The sequence below is a fragment of the Numenius arquata genome, chromosome 7, assembly GCF_964106895.1.
Source record: "Numenius arquata chromosome 7, bNumArq3.hap1.1, whole genome shotgun sequence".
Lineage (NCBI taxonomy): Eukaryota > Metazoa > Chordata > Aves > Charadriiformes > Scolopacidae > Numenius > Numenius arquata.
The window spans coordinates 24,666,384-24,679,320 of record NC_133582.1 but is presented as its reverse complement, the minus strand read 5'-3'; the positions used below and the strand labels follow the sequence as shown (position 1 = coordinate 24,679,320).

At 48.1% G+C, this 12,937-nt stretch overlaps 1 protein-coding gene across 2 annotated transcripts in view; it reads left to right on the top strand.

Annotated features, from left to right (window-relative positions):
* The window catches only part of BCL11A (BCL11 transcription factor A), a 71,592-nt gene that overhangs the window by 51,820 nt on the left and 6,835 nt on the right, over window positions 1–12,937 (top strand). Inside the window, exon 3 of one of the 2 annotated variants that reach the window (XM_074150253.1) lies at window positions 10,308–12,035. In XM_074150253.1, coding sequence (XP_074006354.1) covers window positions 10,308–12,035 — 1,728 coding nt within the window. Of the gene's footprint in view, window positions 1–10,307; window positions 12,314–12,937 lie in introns of those variants that run through there. The other variant, XM_074150252.1, reaches the window with a different exon arrangement.

Below are 12,937 nucleotides of genomic sequence, written 5' to 3'. Positions count from 1 at the left end.
ATGAAACTAAACATCGTAGGATCTGGTTCGGCACTTGCTGTGCTTGCAACTCCACGGTGACATTGAACTTGCTCAGGGACAGAATAAACCTTTGCCTTCCTGGCAGATGATTTGCAGACGGAGGTGTCATTTGGGGGGACCTGCAGTTCCCCTGACCCACTTTGTCAAGATGGTTTGCTGCTGGCTAAATATCATTAATTTGAAAGTGAGAGGAAAGCGAGCCAAAGGGGAAGGCTGGGAAAGAGGAGGGTCTGAAAGAGGATCCATTTTGGGAAGGAAAAGGTGAATTAAGGCTCCCAAGCAGAGCCCCTGTTTGTGTATGTCCATTGCTTGGCTGAGGGCTGGGGCTTTTCGGCTCCCCCGACACCCTGCCCGAGGCACTGGTGGGAGCAGGGGTGCTGTGGGATGGAGAAGGGGACCTTGGCAGTGCCTGGCTGGTGAGAAGGGCCAAGGGGGGCTGGCAGGGACCACCACATCTCTACAAGGTGATGGTTTAAGTGTACGTGCTTTACAGAGCTGGGCATGTCAAATAGAGATGCTAATATGCAAAATGCAGTAAAAATACAGCAAAACCATAGCAGCGGTGGGAAGGTGCCACCCTGTTTCTCCATGGGACAGGGCTAACAGGCATTTCAAAATGCCAGTGCGCTTTGGTCTCTCCAGGAGCGTCGCGTGTGGTAGACCCGCCGTGTCCTCCAGCGAGGTCCTACGGCACTGATCGGGGTCACCAAGCATTGGCGGCTCTTCTCAGTAAGGCAGCGTCGTGGCGTCACGGCTGAGAGTCTCAATATGTAAGAGATATGTTTGTGTAGGGTGTGCATTGCAGAGCAGTGTCCACAACACACACTCACCCATGCCAGGTACCGCTGCAAGGCTGAGTGATGCCGAAGCTGAGATAAAAACCGGGAGGACCACTGCTGGCATCTGCCAGGGCTCAGGAGTCTCATGCTGCATCTCACCCCACAGTGGCAGGGATGACCTGAGATGTCATGCTTGTCTTTCTTTGCAAGAAACTTTTTGAAGTGTGCTCTGCCTTTTCTTTAGTCGCCACCAGCTGGGTAGAAAACAGTAGAAAAGGAAGCAATTCATCATGTAGGTGTATGAGAGTGAATAAAATGATTTGGAAGTTCTCTGTAGCTGTATAATTACAACACTGCATTTAAAAAGTGAATTATTGACTTGATTGTCCCCAGCAGCCACTGGGTAAATGCATAATTATGGACTTCTGGAGCAAGGTATTGTTTACCGGATAGCCGGTTAGGCTTTGAAAGGGCTTTGATGCTCTTGTCAGGGCAGGGCTTAGATGAGGCTTGGTCCTTGGTGGGTCACAGCCCAGGTGGACCTTCCAGCAGGGGACACACCTGGTGCCAGGTAGGTCCAGAAGAGCTGATTTAACAGGTGTCATCCCAGTGATGCCACTCCTGTTTGAGTCCATGTTGTCCCCACTTGGGAGAGGCACCCTGGGAGAGCTGGGCGGGAAAGCCTGGGTGCCTGGGATGTTGGTTACTTCGCTCATGATATTTTTAGAGAAATGAGATGGTATCAGTGAGGAGTTCCTCCTGTGGGGCTGACAACATGTTGTAGTTTGCCCTTCAGGTCCCGCCACCAGTGTTTGAAGTTAATGGAGCTACTACCCATGTGATGCTGCAGTCTATGTCGCCTGTGTTTCTTCATCCCTGCAGTGTTAGGGTATAGGATGCATACGTGCGCGTGATCAGGTCTTTTTTACTTCAGGGGTTTCTTTTTAAAACCTCGTTCAAAGCTGAATTTGAAGCACAGTGTTGTTTTCCGACGGCAAGTTTCTTCTGTTCCTCCCTAATCAAGACGCGACAGATTTCTACCCCCCTTAAGTTTTAAAAAAGCACAAAACCTTAGTTGCCAAGTTGGAGCTCAAAGCAGGTTTTTTGGTGTCCAAATTGTAATCGCCTTGAAAATGGTGACAGACGTTGAGGTCAGGCCAGTATGCCTGGCAGTACTGGCGAGCTCCAGCGGGACCCCAGAACCCTGCTCCTCCGTTCTGAGGCTCCAGCAAACTATGCCTTTTGTTGCTTGATGTTAATGAAATATTTTTCGGGGGGTGGGGAGAGAATCTGGGTGTTGTGGGTTTGATTCTGCTTAGAATAATGCGTAAATGCACAATATATGTTGAGGCTACAACCAAAATGATCATCCCTGAAGTCTGCACTTCTGCAAGGGCCAGATGTTCCCCAGGGTTATGAGGAGCCCGGCCACTGGGCTGTGGATGGAGCCCTCCCCGCTCCCGCCAAGGATGCTACACATTGCTCTTCTGCAGGGAGGAACTGGCCTCCCTCTTTCCATCCCTTCTCACTCGCTCTTTCCTCAGGCCCGAAAAACTTCTGTTTTGTGGAAACCTGAGCAGTGCTGCAGAACTCAATGAAAATTTGGCTTTGGGAGAAAAAGGTGAATTCCGGGAGTTCCTAACTCCAGGCTAAATCTTTGAATGGCAAGGCAATGCCAGCTGTAGCTTTGTTTTTATTATTCCTGTTGCTTGGGTTTCTTTTTGAAGTTTGGGTTATGGCGTTAGCATTTTGGCCTGATTCTTCTTTAAAAGAGGGTCTTTTAAAAGGAGGTGTAACAAAAAAATTGGCATTATTGAGACTCGGTTTAGAAAATATTTTGCCATTAAAATGATTTCAGGGAGTTTGAATTTGTGGGAAAAAAAAATTAAGAAGAAAAAACAAGTTTTATACGTGTATCAGTAAGTCATAGATAAGGAAAGGCTGGTAAAGGTGGCAAATGGGGTGGTGAGGATCCTGCACAGCAAAATATCTTCTAGATTTTTGATGTTTTTACAACTTAGCTGTTCCCAGGACCCGCCCTCAGACCTGTTCATAAACAACGTGGACTTGATTTGCAAAATTTTATTTTTCAAATACACAGCAGTGATGGTACTTCTTGTTTCACAAGCAATGCCACATCGTTTCCTAGAGAGTTTTGGGGACATTTTCCTTTTTTGGTGTTTCTTAATCCAGTTCATCTAGTGATAAAGAGAAAAGATTAGAGAGAAGGTACCCTGTTGTACGTAAATGCAGCTACTGCTGTTATTTATTATTATTATAATCATTATGACAACAACAGCGACAATGCTGATGCTAACAGTGCTAACAGGTATTATGAGTGGTTAATGACGGACCAGGTTAATAGCTCGCCTTTTGCAATCTGGAGAATCAGGAGGAGGAATTAGTGCAAGAAAGAAAAAAATGTGTTTGGACAGTTACAGTTTCCCATCTAAACTGATGCTACCGACTACCAGGAAAAGGTGAGTCACGACAAAGCAGCTATTTCTTACCAAGGGAGAAGTGGGCTGCTGCAGGCATGGACTGGACCCACTTATCTCCTGACCCTGCGACGCTTCCTGTGTCCCAACCGTTTCACTTCTCTAGTTTTCAGTTGAAAGGATTTTCAACAGTACGGATTTCCAAAAGAGAGAGAGAGGGGAAAAAAAAAAAGGAGATACTTGACAAGCCAGATGGAGAAGAACTGAATCAAGTACAAGTGGTAACAATTAACTGCATTTTTTTTCTTCCCCCCTTTAAATACCAGAACAACTCCAAATTTATCAGTCCAAAAATCAAGCAGTCAATTGACATTAAAGCTGAATAAAGAAGTTCCTGGGTTTGGCTCAGGCTGTTCCTCCAATAATTTTTTTGTGGTGAGCAGAAGAGAGGGGATGCTTACTGCAGGTTGCAGGTGTTTGAGTCGCTGTTAACTTTTGTTTTCTGCGGTTTGATAGCAAAAGGTACATACATGTTCCATAAGTGCAGGTAGCCCAGTTAAAGACCCCTTGGCTTTGCTTACATGTGCGGGTTTTTTGGGGAAGGTGAAGGAAAATGGAGGAGCAAAGCCATGGAGTTTGGTGGTTCTGGCTGGTGGAGAAATGCTGCCGAGAACAAGGGCTGGACCATCCGGGCAGCAAGGGCCGAATCCTGGTCTGCTTGGAGATTTCTCTGGCATGGGGATTTCTCTGAGGGAGTAAATCTGCAGCTGTGAATGAAATCCTTGCAAACACCATTGGCACGTACACAGTCACTGCTTACACCACCGTTTTGTTTGCGAAAACACTGGGAAAACTGGGGTGTCTCTAATGCTGCATGTTTGTGTGCAGCCTGTACGATGACCTGCAGTAAAATGCATGTTATAGTAATTCCTTGCTCCTTAATTTGTTGGTCCTTCTTGGGCAGCGTCCTGCGCTATGGGTGGCCTGTTTCAGTTAGGGGCACCGAGAGGATGCTGCACGTGGCGTTTCAGCGTTGCTCTTCCGTAAAGCGGTGGCGTGTCCGGCAAGCAGCTTTCCTGGATCCAGCCCTGACTTTTGAGAAACGAAGGAAGCTCTTCCAAAGCACATTGGCACACGCCTGCAGATTATTCCATTACTCACTTGGCAATGTCTGAACTTGCCTAGCTCCAGAAACCTTTTTTTCCTTCTCTCCCCACTCCCAGCAGTGGCATCTAGCTGACAGCTTCTCCTCCCAGCTGGTCTTCTCCCCAGCATCTTGTCTGGCTTTGCTGCTGGTGGACACGGCTGTGGGTCTCCCTTGGAGCCAGCTATATTGCGCCTGGAGATGTTGGCTTGCTTTGACTTGGACTGAGCACGCCAGGTGTATCTGTGAGCACAGTACAGAAGAACCAGCTTTTTTTTTTTTTTTGATACAGAAAAGCACCCCTTAATGCTGAAAGCAGCCATCTCTTCATATTTTACTGAGTAATCGTGCCAACTGCCCTTAAAGGCACTCAAATGCCAATATCCATCCCACTCATTTATTAACATTTTTCAGATCAGAAGCTAAATCTGTCACTTTGTGTCACTGGTTAAATCACTTCTTTGGGGGGCATGGCAGGCAAGAGCTGTTCTGCTGCTTTTTTTTCTTTTCTTTTCTTTTTTTTTTTTTTTTTTTTTTTTTTGGCAGGAACCAATAACTTGAGAAACACTAAACATTTGTGCTGTAGTGAAATTCTGTGTCCTGTCACTAGTCCTTTGCTGGCCAGGATGTAGAAAAGGAATAAATAGGTAACGGTGAGTGCAACTTCACTGGCTGAGACCTGTCAGGTTTCGTGTTGGTGCCATGCTTGTATTTGGTACGTGGTATCCCCATGTAATTCTCCTAAAGGGGCAACTTCCCAAATACAAAGAAAATGAGCAGTAAAATTGAGTGGGAAGAAAAATGTACAGGCAAAAATGCGAATGGTAATTAGAAGCTATTTGTAAAGAGTTGATGAGCTGTCCAGGAAGGAGAGGGCAACTTTGGCCCAAATCCAAAACCCACTTCACCCGCTTCAGTGGTGAAATGAGAACAGCAATTAGATATTAAAAAAATCAATATATGACAATTAAAAAAATGGAAAATAGATAGCAATCAATCACAGTGAGAAACCATGATGGGTAGAAAACTGGTCAGGGAAGCTGAAGATGCCGAGGAAAACTCATGCCTGGCATGGATGGGGAGAAGAGGAGATTTTCTCAGAGTTCTGGAGAAAAGAGAAAACCTGTAAATGATGGATGGAAGAAGCAGTAAGGTAGAAATTTTTAACAAATATTTCTGCTGTAGACCTGGAAAACAGCAGTGTTGTTTCTGTATCATAGGTGGTGATGACGTTTCTTCTAGCACATTAGTAGCTATGAGGATTTTATACAAGGTCCAATGGAGATAAATATTTTTAAATGAAAAGGCCCTGACAACTTGCACCCAAGAATCCCTACAGAGTTGGCACGTGATGCTGTTTTTTCCTGAAGCTTATGGACTGGGAAAATGCCATCAAGGGCTGATGAGGGTAACTGTGGGAGAGTTGGCAACATTTTGCTTATCTCTTCTGGGCAAAATAATTGAAGAGCTGATATAAGATTCAATTGATAAAGAATTAAAAGATAGAAATATAATTCATGCCACTCAACTTAGATTTATGGAATATAGATCTTGTCAAATAAACCTGATTTCATTCTTCCAGATGACAACTTTGGTTGATAAATGTAGATGAAATAGACTCTGCAAGGCATTGGATGCGGCGCTGTGTGACATTGTGTGTAGGAAGACCGAGCACTGGGTGATATTGCTAGCACGGGCTATTTAAAGTCGGCCAACAGATTTGGGAATGCAAGGGCTCAGCTGGAGAATTATCAGTGGATGGGAGAGGTCAGCAGGGTCTGGTGGGAGCCACAGTGGAGGTTAGCATTTCGTTGGTGATTTAGAATTGCATATGCAATTGTGAGTGATTAGCGTTGTGGTTAAAGCAAAGGTGGGTGGACAGATGAAGAACAACAGGGATGGGTTTATGGAGTGGTTTGGAAAGACTGTCAAGTGCAGTGTGTTGAGAATCACGCTTGGGTACAACCTGCCGTGGTGCTTGGCTCGAGGAGAGGAATCGGGGCCGTGCGTGCAGGTCCAGGGTGCTGTACCCCAGAAGGCAGCAGGAGGCTTAGCAGAAAAACAAATCTTTCCCAGCACGATGCTGTGGTGAGAAGGGCTAGGCTGGTCCTTGAGTAGTGGAGGAGAATGGAGGGGTGGTTTCAGGATGGAAAAATAAGTGTATTTTGAAGCATGCCTTGAATTCAGGGTGCACAAGTACCCTTAGTGTGCATGGGGGCACATTGCATACTAAGGGGCTCTTCAGTGTGTTGGCCAAAAAAAAACTCAGCAGAAGAAGAGAACGGGTAGACTTGGAGCCAGAGAAATTTGGGTGGACCCCAGTACCCGTCTGTGAGTGTGGTTAACTGTGGGAGCTGACTGTGGTGCCAAGCTGTGGGTGCTCTTCTTGTCTTCTGAGCTGGTTTGGATGGTTTTCACTGGCATTTGTGCTTTGCCCAAAAGACTATTCATGGGGCTGGAGGAGGTTACGCTTTACCCAAAGACATTGTATTGGTCACGACACAGAACAACTGAGCGACACATAATGCAGGAAGGGTCAGAGAGTGAGAGCCGGTGGTCCCATTCACCCTTAAATTCCTCGATTCTTCCTTCGCTCCTTCGATGCGAAGCAGCCACGGACACAGGCTCCAGCCCCACTGCCAGTGGCTGAGGAGGGCTGGTTCAGCAGTGACCCTCTTCGCATTTCGATCTGAGGGATTCCTGATAGCCTCTTGGAAATCAGCTGAAAGCTCTGATGGCATTGCAACGCTGCTTTGGATAACACGTCCCATCACATTGCCCCTGTGAATGATAAGGCACAAAGTGCCCCCTGGGACCTTCTCCAGCTCTGTCCTTGGCCAGCAGTTCCCTTGCTTGCCCGTGGTCTTACCCGGATTCCCAGCTTTAGCTGGGAAGCCTGTGTGGATGTAGAGGCTGGCTCATAGTTAGGAGACATCAGTGGATCCACAGCCTTTGGGTCCTACAATCCTGTCTGGCTTTTGGAGGGACCTGAATGCTGTACCAAAAAGCATAGTGGTGGGACGGGAGGAAGGAAAGGCGAGTCCCTTCCAAATCCAGGGGTTGCTGTGGTGGTCCAAGGACCTGTCTCGCCGCTGGCGGGCAAAGTGTGGATTAGTGCCATAATTCTTGCAGTTTGGCAAGGCTGCATCAGACTGGAACGTATCTCTAGGTGGTGATATGGTCAGTCAATAGCCTTCATAATTAATCAAGCACTAATAGACAAATTAGAAATCCTGTCTCTTCAAAGCAAGAGGTGGAGGCAAATGGCTGGCGGATTTTAACTGTTTCGCTGCTTTATTTTATTGCCTGGTTTTATGTTGCTCCCTTGAAAATGGTGCGTTGTTTAGGGAAGTTTTGTACATAAACATGATTTTAAATTTAAATTATTATCTTGATTACCAAACGTGGATAGTGAATTGAAAACTTGTTTCTCAGACAAGCAAATGAAGAATAATATTACATTTTACACTCCACTAAATCAATGTAGCCCTAATTTTGCCATGCAGGAAATCAATTCCAGTCTTTATAACAGTCAAAGATGTTATGAACAAAGTAATTTTGCAAATTATGGCAAGTAACACATTTATCGATGACTGTAGTTTAGGAATTTAGAATTTGTGAGTGCTGTAATATAATAAGGCCATACTGGCAGGAGCTGAGTGAAATACAGATTATATGGTGAAACTGTAATGCATCATTTGCTATTAGTGGACTGGTAATAATTACCAGTTTCAAAGCAGCTTTTTCCATGTAATCTTTAGTCTCAGTCGTAACAGCCCTTCTCATTGACATTATGATTACACGAGCTGACCTTATGATCTGGAATATCTAGTTGATGGGAATACTAAAATGTGGTAGCGAATGCTCGATGTTGTATCCTCATTATAAGATAAAATGCTATTTTCTCTGACCTGATCTATAAGGTAGAGAGGCGAGGTAGCGTTACATTGTTAGCTCCTACCATGGTGTTAAAAACTTACACTTCATTATGGTGAAGCAAGGTGAAATTTTCCCATTTAAGATTTTTTCCCAAGCTCACAAATGAGCATAGGAATGTGAAAATCCAATTGAATTTGCCTCTATTTTCAGCAGATTTAAGTATTTATCTGCACTCGCATGCCTGGCACATACTAAACACTGCAGTGCATTTTATTCTGATGCCGACTTCAGGATGAAACGTTAAATATTATTCCAAGGGCTTTTAAAGTGATTAAAGTGTTAAACGCCTGCTGTAGACGATCGAGTCTCTTTATACTCGCCAGATTCAGCTTCTCACGCCAAACGTAGAACAACTGCAGAGCTGGGAGGCAGGGAGGAAAGCTGCTCGGGGGGGGGGGCACTACAGCCAGCGCTGTCAGCCCCCCCCTGTCCCCGGATAACAAAAATGCCCGTACAAAACTTTTCTTCCCCTCCTCCCAAGTGAGATGAGAAACAAGGCGAGCGTAGATAAAGCAATGTTTTCTTTCCAAATCTGCCTTATTTGTCTGGTGTTCCCCCCCAGTCCCCCCCCCGTCCCCGTCCCCCCCCCTCTTTTCTCCATATTAGGCAAATAAGTGAAACCTAATGGGGGCAGCTCTCAGTGCATCTTGTAAAGAGGTTTACCCAGGAGTGGTACCTAGGGAGCTGATGCCTTATAACGTAGATACCAGGTCAGGGCAGAGGTACGCGGTGCAGGCAGGTACCGCCCCAAGCACTGCTGCATTTTTTTTTAATTTTTATTAAATATCACTAAACAGCAGCTTTCTGGGAACTGCTCAGCAGGGCTGGAAATGAATTTTTATCCTCCCCTTAGCTCCGGTTTCAGTTTACCAGCATTTAGTAAAAAGCATCCATAGGGGGGTGAAAGTGAATTATTTGCAAAATTACAGTAATCGATAGAAGTGCACTCACCTTCACCATATCTCACGCCACTCTTTCCTCGTGGACGGCCCTCAAAAAGTTATTCATCCCCCTTGTTTCCCCATATATTAGAAGGGGCTGCTTTCTGCTGTCATTATTAGCTGGCTTTTTGTTTAGTTATTTATTAGTTGGTTGCTCTTTTATAATGTCCGTGTTATCTCCAAAAATAAATTATCATGAAATAGAGTTAGCTCGCTACTTGCCAAAGTGGCATTTACCATCCTCAGCTTCTTTTCAGTGCGAGAGAAATAATGCGGCTCCGGCAGGGCGCTCGGCCAGGCCTCCTGGCCACCCTCCAGCTCGTTCCCTGGCGGAGCTGCCGCTCTCTCTGCCTTCCCCTCTCCCTGTCCCACACACTATTTTGTTTAATTTTATTTGTAAAATTATTTTTTTCTCCCCACCCCTCCTCCCTCCCCCCCCAAGTCGAATCGCTGCTAAGGAGCCAGAGACACTGCCTAGTTTTGTATGCATCATTAGTCTCTCAAAATAATAAGGTGGTGTTGCCCAGGTTGCTAGCAGTCATGATGCTTTGAGTTGCTGCTTTGGACTGATGTATGTGTTTTTCTGGAGTGAAGAGGATTTTATCTATCTGTCTGTCTATCTATCTAGGTATTTTATCTATCTGTCTGTCTGTCTCTCTATCTGTCTATCTACTTACTTATTTTCTCCCCAATTTAAACACTAGCAGCCTCTTGCAGCGAGTTGTAGCTGGCATTGATTGACTTAATCATCTCTCTCTTTTTTTTTAAATAGCTTTTTTAGCCACGGTTACCTGCCGGGGTTCAGTTTTGAACCCAGGGCAGGGGACGACGGGAGGAGGTGTGTGCGCTTCGGGTGGGTTTGGACCTCCCCATTGCGCCCCTCGCCTCCTCCCATCCCCCGTCCCCCGCCTGCGCCCGAGCTGGGACGTCCCTTCCCCATCTCCCAGCTGAGCATCCCGGAGGAGAGGAGCTTAGGCGGGGAGGCGAGCTCTTGCCCGCCGGTGGGTGGCCGGAGATTGACGCTGCTTGTTGTGTTATTTTGCAGGTAAAGATGAGCCCAGCAGCTACACGTGTACGACTTGTAAACAGCCTTTCAACAGCGCCTGGTTCCTCTTGCAGCACGCACAGAACACACACGGCTTACGGATCTACCTAGAAAGCGAGCACGGCAGCCCCCTGACGCCACGGGTTGGTATCCCAACAGGACTAGGTGCAGAGTGCCCTTCCCAGCCACCTCTCCACGGGATTCACATTGCAGACAATAACCCTTTTAACCTGCTCAGAATACCCGGCTCGGTCTCGAGGGAGGCATCGGGGCTGGGAGAAGGGCGTTTCCCACCCACGCCGCCCCTCTTTAGCCCTCCCCCCAGGCACCATTTGGATCCGCATCGCATTGAGCGCCTGGGTGCGGAAGAAATGGCTCTGGCCACCCATCACCCTAGTGCCTTTGACAGGGTGCTGCGACTGAACCCCATGGCGATGGAGCCCCCCGCTATGGATTTCTCCCGGAGGCTGCGGGAGCTGGCCGGCAACACCTCCAGCCCGCCCTTGTCCCCGAGCCGGCCCAGCCCTATGCAAAGGTTGCTGCAGCCCTTCCAGCCCGGCAGCAAGCCCCCGTTCCTGGCCACACCGCCCCTTCCTCCTCTGCAGTCCGCTCCTCCTCCCTCTCAGCCGCCCATGAAGTCCAAGTCCTGTGAGTTCTGCGGGAAGACCTTCAAGTTTCAGAGCAACCTGGTGGTCCACCGCCGGAGCCACACCGGGGAGAAGCCCTACAAGTGCAACCTCTGTGACCACGCCTGCACGCAGGCCAGCAAGCTGAAGCGCCACATGAAGACCCACATGCACAAGTCCTCCCCCATGACGGTGAAGTCGGACGATGGGCTCTCCACTGCCAGCTCTCCCGAGCCAGGCACCAGCGACCTGGTGGGCAGCGCCAGCAGCGCCCTCAAGTCTGTGGTGGCCAAGTTCAAGAGTGAGAATGACCCCAACATGATCCCTGAGAATGGGGATGAGGAAGAGGAGGAAGAGGAGGAGGAGGAGGAAGAGGAAGAGGAGGAAGAGGAGGAGGACTTGAACGAGAGCGACAGGCCAGACTACGGCTTTGGGATGAGCCTGGAGGCAGCCCGCCACCACGAGAACAACTCGCGGGCCAGCGAGGAGGGCCGGTCGATGCCGGACGTCATGCAGGGCATGGTCCTGAGCTCCATGCAGCACTTCAGTGAGGCCTTCCACCAGGTCCTGGGGGAGAAACACAAGCGGGGCCACCTCCCCGAGCCCGAGGTGCACAGGGACACTTGCGACGAAGACTCGGTGGCCGGCGAGTCTGACCGCATCGATGAGGGGGCAGTCAACGGCCGGGGCTGCTCCCCGGGGGAGTCCGCCTCGGGAGGCCTGTCCAAAAAGCTGCTGCTAGGTAGCCCCAGCTCCCTGAGCCCCTTCTCCAAACGCATCAAGCTGGAGAAGGAGTTCGACCTGCCGGCCGCCGCCATGCCCAACACCGAGAACGTTTACTCCCAGTGGCTGGCGGGCTACGCCGCCTCCCGGCAGCTGAAGGACCCCTTCCTCAGCTTCGGCGACTCCCGACAATCGCCCTTCGCCTCCTCCTCCGAGCACTCCTCGGAGAACGGCAGCCTGCGCTTCTCCACGCCGCCGGGCGAGCTGGACGGAGGGATCTCAGGCCGCAGCGGCACGGGAAGCGGAGGGAGCACCCCCCATATTAGTGGCCCGGGCCCTGGCAGGCCCAGCTCAAAAGAGGGCAGACGCAGCGACACTTGTGAGTACTGTGGGAAGGTCTTCAAGAACTGTAGTAATCTCACCGTCCACAGACGGAGCCACACGGGCGAGAGGCCGTATAAGTGTGAGCTTTGCAACTACGCCTGCGCCCAGAGTAGCAAGCTCACCCGGCACATGAAAACACACGGGCAGGTGGGAAAGGACGTTTACAAATGCGAGATTTGTAAGATGCCTTTTAGCGTGTACAGTACCCTGGAGAAACACATGAAAAAATGGCACAGTGATCGAGTCTTGAATAACGAGATAAAAACTGAATAGAGGTATATTGGTTACCCGCCCCCCCTTCCCCACCCCACCCCCCCAGTCCACCCCATCCCTTCCCCAGCCCGCACCCCCGTAGAGGTTTTCTAGTCCCTTGTGATGGAAATCATGGAAGCTAAGGATATTTGGAAAGTGCTTGTCACCAGCACACCCTGTTTATTTTCTTTTTGTTCTCACCGTTTGAATGCATGATCTGTATCGGGGCAATACTATTGCATTTTACGCAAACTTTGAGCCTTTCTCTTGTGCAATAATTTACATGTTGTGTATGTTGGTTTTTTTTTTGTTTTGGGGTTTTTTTTTGGTTTTTGTTTTTGGTTTTTTTTTTAAATTTTTGGATTGGACAGCATGTATGGTATGTTATGGCTGTTTTTAAATTGTCCCTGATTAGTTGCTGAGCAAACACGTCGCTGTTTCCAGTTCCGTTCGGAAAAAAAAAAAAAAAAAAAAAAAAAAAAAAAGGAAAAAAGAGGAGAGAAAAAAAAAAGAAAAAGAGAAAAGCGAAACAAAACCAAACCCGAGAGCAAACAAAACCGACCATGCTGCATACATCCTGTAATACATATCATGTACAGTTTTGTTTTGTGACGTGCGAAGGAAAACACGCTTTGGGTAACCCTC